The sequence below is a fragment of the Physeter macrocephalus genome, unplaced genomic scaffold (genome assembly GCF_002837175.3).
Source record: "Physeter macrocephalus isolate SW-GA unplaced genomic scaffold, ASM283717v5 random_372, whole genome shotgun sequence".
Taxonomy (NCBI): domain Eukaryota; kingdom Metazoa; phylum Chordata; class Mammalia; order Artiodactyla; family Physeteridae; genus Physeter; species Physeter macrocephalus.
Genome location: NW_021145657.1, coordinates 40,497 through 46,496, shown reverse-complemented (window position 1 = coordinate 46,496; position 6,000 = coordinate 40,497). Strand labels below are relative to the sequence as shown.

Sequence of the window (6,000 nt, the reverse complement as noted above, 5' to 3'; positions counted from 1 at the left end):
CCCCCCTGCCCCAACTCACACCTGAGTGTGAGGCCTCCTGAAGCCCCCCCTGCTTTGCAGGGGCACACGGTTAGCCACCTCTGCCGCTACCTCATCTCTGCTTCCACACCTGAAGAGCACTCCTACACGGAGGGTATATTCTCTTCATTTGAGCATCCCTAGTGATGGGCAGGTGGGGAGTCACGCCAAGATACTTTCTGAATTGCTGCTGGCCAGCTGGCAGGATATGTGGACAGATGGAAAAGGAGTTGGGGACATCAATCACATCCATCCACCCAGGCAGGAGACGCTGGACCCGGAACCAGAGACACCCCGAGAAAGACATGTATGACGTGTGGCTTCACCCCTCAGAGTCCACTGACATAATGCACAAAATCGGGACCCAGAAGTCAGACTGGATGACTCTCACTTCTCCACAGGTATAAACATGTTTTCTAAAGAACGTAATCACAAGAGCCCACAAATCCATTGGCTCTGGTCCCCAAGAGCCCATACAGCACTCTCCTCCACAAGTGCTGGTTTCCGTTCCTACCAAGGCCACCCCACAACCAGTCACCCCACCGTCCAGAGAAGCATCGCTGGACACTCCAGCTGAGTGTGGGCCAGGGTCCTGGCTACTAAGTGGACACTGGGGAGGAGGCAGAGCACTCCGTACAGATGGCAGAGGCAGCGAGAGGTGCAGCGTGCCCAGGCAGGAGCCTGACTGGGGAGCCTGCACACCGCTGTGCTCCCCTGCCTGCTGTACACACCCAGGTGTTACAGCACCCACACAAGGAGCCCTGGCCACTTCTGCCTTCATGGGCCCCTTCCTCCATTTAAAAAAAAAAATCAAGAACCATACTTTTCAACTGCACCGGTATAAAAACTAATGTATTTATATGTGCATGTTACAGTATTTCCTTCAACCTGAAAGTTTAGGGCTTTTTCCTGCTGACTGTAAAAGAAAACATTTTTACAGTCCACCAAAAGCACCTTGGGCCCCCGGCCTCCTGTGCCTGACGGATAAATCGGCCCTGCAATTTGGGGTCTTGATTTCTTGCTGGAGGAGGACGTACATCAGAAACAGAGATAAGGATCGTCCGGGACCTTCTGCTGCCGCGATCCTGATTCCCCACCAAAGGCTTCCTTCAGAAAACGCAAGCCCCCGGGGGCTCCAAAAGCATCTGAGGGTCACAGACCAGGAGCACCCCCGGTGCCCGGTTCGGCGGCTCCCGGGCCGAGCGACCGTGACCAGCCAGGGGCTTCCAGGTGCCCCGAGCCGCCCCCTCGGCCCCCGGCCTGACCCCCATCGCTCCCGCTCCGTCGACCGCCGAGCGCGAAGTGAGGGCCCGGCGAGGTGGGGGTCCCGGCGCCTCCGCCCCCCCGCCCGCGCCCCCGCCCCCACCACTGCGCACCTGGCCGCAGCGGCTCGGTGACCGTGAGCACCAGCAGGAAGAGCAGCAGGAAGGCACCGCTGTCTGCCTTGGGCACCATTTATCCTCCGTTCATCGTCCCCGGGGCGGCTGCGCGACCCCACGGGGAGGCCGGGCCGGGCCGGGCCGAGGGTCGGGCCGGGCCGGGGCCAGGCCAGGCGAGGACGCTGCGGGAGGAGGTTGCAGGGGCCGCGGGCAAGCGCGCGCTCCGACTCTGGCCCCGCGCAAGATGGCCGCCGTCTTGCTCGGTCCGCACCGCACCGCCCCCGCCCGCGCTGCCCGCGCCGGCCAATGAGAGCCTGGCGGGGGCGGGACCTGCGTGTTTCCCATGCGCAGTGGCCGAAAGGGGCGTGACCCAAGGGCGGGGCGGTGGCTGAGGGGTGGGCCCTTCGGGGGCGGAACTACGAGGAGTCAAAGGTGCCATTGGCTGAGCAGAGAGGAGAGGCTCGTGGGCGGAGCCTCAGCGGCGGGGCCTCGGAAGGGCCCCGCAGAGCCCGGGCGGCGGGGCCGAGATGACAGACGCGGAAGGGGCGGGGCGTGGAGGGAGGGGCGGGGCGCAGGGGAGCCGGTGGGCGGGGTGGGGATGGGCACCGGGTGAAGAGGGCCCTGGGACACCTAGCGTCTTCACACCTCGTGCACCTGCAGGCCCAGGTCCGGTCAGTGGCCCAAGAGTGCGCCCCAAAGTCGTCTTTTAAAGGCCGAACCGCTGCGGAGAGGGATGAGGAAAACTGGAGGGACCCGGCCTAACCCTGAGGAGGTTCCGGAGGTGGTTCCACCTCGTGAGGAACAAACAGGTGTGGCTTCACAGGCACATACAACTGAAACGTTTCAAACGGATGAGGGAGTAGCCTCAAGGAGGGTCACACAAGGAGAGCTGACAGGGAAGCCCAGATCCTAGAGACGGAGCAAAGACCCGTCTGGAGGAAGGGCCCTGCCCGCACAGCGGGGACAGGAGAACGCAGCACAGCTGCCGCCACAGCAGGCCCGTCTGCAGGGAGGGAAGCCGCCGGGGACAGCGCTCCGAGCGCTGGCCGCGCACATGTCACCGTGGGGGGGTACACAGTAGGTGGGGTGTCCCCGACGAGAGAGGAGCAAGGCCTCCAAAGGAAGGACCACCAGCCGCGCACACAAGGGCTTGCCGAGGGTGTCAGGGTGGGGAAGAGGGTGGGGATGGGAGCAGAGAAAAGGGGGAGGGCCAAGGCTGGTGGGCACCCAGCCCAGCCCAGCCCTGCCCACCTCCAGCCCACCAAATCACTCTCCAGCAGTCACCCCAAGCCCCTTCAGGGCATGGTCCTCCCGAGCATCCCAGGATTCCAGCCTGGGACATTCAGGGTCATCTGAGAGAGGCACCCACTCCCTCTGGACTGATATGGCCAAAGTCAACCCCAAGGGTAGGCCAGACCTGCCCGCTCCTGTCCCCTCAGAGTGTGGCACACAACAGGGGACCACAGCAGAGGGGCCCCACTGCTGGTGGAAACGGCGATCCCTGTCCAACGCTGCCCTGTTAGCACATCCTCAGGGAGCATTCCCGGGAGAAGCTGCTGCACTGAGAGGAGTCCAGGCCCACCTTCTGCCCCCCAGCCCCAGATCTGCCCTGGGAGCCCAGCCAGGGCTATGGATGGTCATAGCCCCGGGAGGGAACTCACAGCCAAGAGCAGAAACCCTTGCCAGTTGTACCCCACAGAGCCGGCCAGCAAAGGTTCAGATGAGGAGAGCAGCACAGGAAAGTGAAAAGTCCAGCAGACCACGCAGCAAGCGGGCAGAGCCCCAGCTTCCTAAACTGCATTGACCACTGGGCCAGGATCCTTGCCCCTCCTGACCCACCTCCCCCTTCTCGGCCTTGCTGTGCAGCCAGCAGGCTGCCTGCGTGGACATTATCAAGGGCTTTCAGGGCTGCAGGGAGGGAGAAGAGGTCAGGGACGTTTCCCCCCCTACCCCGTGGGGTCCTGTGGCCTCCACCTGAGATCACTGCTTCTGTCAAGGCGGCCCTCCCTGTACTCCTCTTCCCAGGTCCCAGCGACCACCGTTCTTCCAGCGGTCCATTACTACTCAGGATTCTCTACACTCTGCTCCATGTTGCTAAATCATCCCCTTATTAAACCCTCCTCAGAGAGTCCTAACTTGAGTGTGCCTCCTGTTTCCTGCTGAGACCCAGAGTAATGGGACTGCCTGCCCTGGATTTCCAGGGATGCCCCGGGTTGCAGAAATCAACCCGCCGCTCCACCAGCAGGCCTGGCCTCTGGTTTGGAGGCTTGGGCTGACCGATGCACTCCCCACAGCCTCCTCCTACCTTGGGTCCCAGCCGAGCATGAGGCCACGCTCCGCTGACCTTCTGTCTGCTGCAGCCCACTGGCCGGCCTTCCAGGGTTCCGAGTCTTAGTGGCTCAGGCCAGAGCCTCATTCCCCAGGGCAGTCCTCCTTTATGACTTCACCCACTGAAGTCACCAGGGAGACAATGCCGAACGTTCCACCCCAGAGTCTTGGCCTCTAGGAGGCAGGCCAGAGGACTCTCTGTCCACAGTGTAAATGAGGACGCCGCTGGCCCGTGTCCCGCAGGGATGTAGAGGGCAGCCTCAGGGGCACTGGGCGCTCCCGGCACCATGGATGATGCTGCCGTCCTCAAGCGACGAGGCTACATCATGGGGATCAATTTGGGAGAGGGCTCGTATGCGAAAGTCAAATCCGCTTACTCTGAGCGCCTGAAGTTCAACGTGGCGGTCAAGATCATCGACCGCAAGAAAGCCCCCACAGACTTCCTGGAGAAATTCCTTCCCCGGGAAATTGAGATTCTGGCCATGCTAAACCACCGCTCCATCATCAAGACCTACGAGATCTTTGAGACCTCCAACGGCAAGGTCTACATCGTCATGGAGCTCGGGGTCCAGGGCGACCTCCTTGAGTTCATCAAGACCCGGGGGGCCCTGCAGGAAGACGATGCGCGCAAGAAATTCCACCAGCTGTCCTCAGCCATCAAGTACTGCCACGACCTGGACGTTGTCCACCGAGACCTCAAGTGTGAGAACCTTCTCCTCGACAAAGACTTCAACATCAAGCTGTCCGACTTCGGCCTCTCCAAGCACTGCCTGCGGGATGATAGCGGCCGACTGACACTGAGCGAGACCTTCTGTGGGTCGGCGGCGTACGCAGCCCCCGAGGTGCTTCAGGGCATCCCGTACCAGCCCAAGGTGTATGACATCTGGAGCCTGGGCGTGATCCTCTACATCATGGTCTGCGGCTCCATGCCGTATGACAACTCCAACATCAAGAAGATGCTGCGCATCCAGAAGGAACATCGCGTCAACTTCCCGTGCTCTAAGCACCTGACGGGCGAGTGCAAGGACCTCATCTACCGCATGCTGCAGCCGGACGTCAACCGGCGGCTGCACATCGATGAGATCCTCAGCCACTGCTGGGTGCAGCCCAAGGCCTGGAGCCTGTCCTCTGCAGCCATCAACAAGGAGGGGGAGAGCTCTCAGGCCACCGAGCCCCCGTGGACTCCTGAGCCCAGCTCCGACAAGAAGTCTGCCACCAAGCTGGAGCCCCGGGAAGAGGCCCGGCCCAGGGCCTGGGCGGAGACAAGACCCGAGGAGGAGGCGCTGGCAGTGCAGGTATCGAGGCAGTCAGAGGCCATGGGCCTCACCAGCGAGCAGCCCAGCGAGGAGATCGAGGAAGGGGCCCCCCGCAGCCTTCAGAGACACACACCTAGTCAGCTCTCGCGGCCCAGGGGGCCGGCAGAAAATGAGGCAGAGTTCATGGGCTCAAGCCTGAGCTCCAAAGAAGCCAAGGGACAAGCCGAGAAGGAAGACAGTCCCAGATGAGCCGCTATTTTCGTCAGTTTCTTCCCTCTCCCTTTGACCTTGGTTAACTCATGCGGCTAAAGAAGCAATAAATCACTATATTACTGCAGACCCCGAGGTCAGTGTCTTTGCCCTGCGGGCTTTGGTCGCCCAGGGAGAGGATCCTGCAGTCCCCCCGCCCCCACTCTCAGACCGCGCTGCTCTTCACCTCCCGCTTGGGAAAACACAGCCCTGTGTGCCCAGCCCTGACCATGACCTCAGGCCCTGGACCGAAGCAGAGCTGAGTAAGGAAGACATTGCTTCAAGAGGGAGGCCCATGAGTGCGATGCCGGGCTGGAGAGGGGTGTGAAGAGCAGGTGGCTGCGGGCAGAGGAGGGCTGGGAGGCGGGGGCCTTCCCCCCGGGGTCTGGGTCCTCAACAGCCCCACAAGGCTGCCAATGGGGAGAACCTGTAGAGGCAGGCGGACCAGCCTCCCTCGAGCCCCTCCCCGTGGGCAGCTCTTTCTGCTCTGGCTCCAGCGTCGCCCACGTCCTGCCAGCACCCAGTTCCCGACAGCGCCCTGAGTCGTGCTGCCTCGTGGGCATCCCCCGGCAGCAGGGGCCCTGCTACATGGCCAGCCCCTCTCCAGCCTGCATGTCCCGCAGTCACTGTGTGGTCTGAACACATCTTGTTCCCCTCTGGTCCCAGTCTCTCCCAGGGGTGACACTCCTGCCAAAGCAGATAAGCGGACACTGGCGAGCAGGAGGGCACAGGCGTCCTTGCACGTGCAAGGCGTGCCCGGCCTGCGGCCG

The 6,000-nt window shown here is 62.4% G+C and overlaps 1 protein-coding gene across 1 annotated transcript; it reads left to right on the top strand.

The window, feature by feature from the left end:
- Positions 1-3,892: 3,892 nt before the first annotated feature.
- On the top strand, positions 3,893-5,315 carry TSSK1B (testis specific serine kinase 1B). Its single transcript, XM_024121070.1, has one exon. The coding sequence runs from the start codon at positions 4,013-4,015 to the stop codon at positions 5,228-5,230; it is 1,218 nt and encodes a 405-aa protein (XP_023976838.1). The 5' UTR covers positions 3,893-4,012; the 3' UTR covers positions 5,231-5,315.
- The last annotated feature ends 685 nt before the right edge of the window (positions 5,316-6,000 follow it).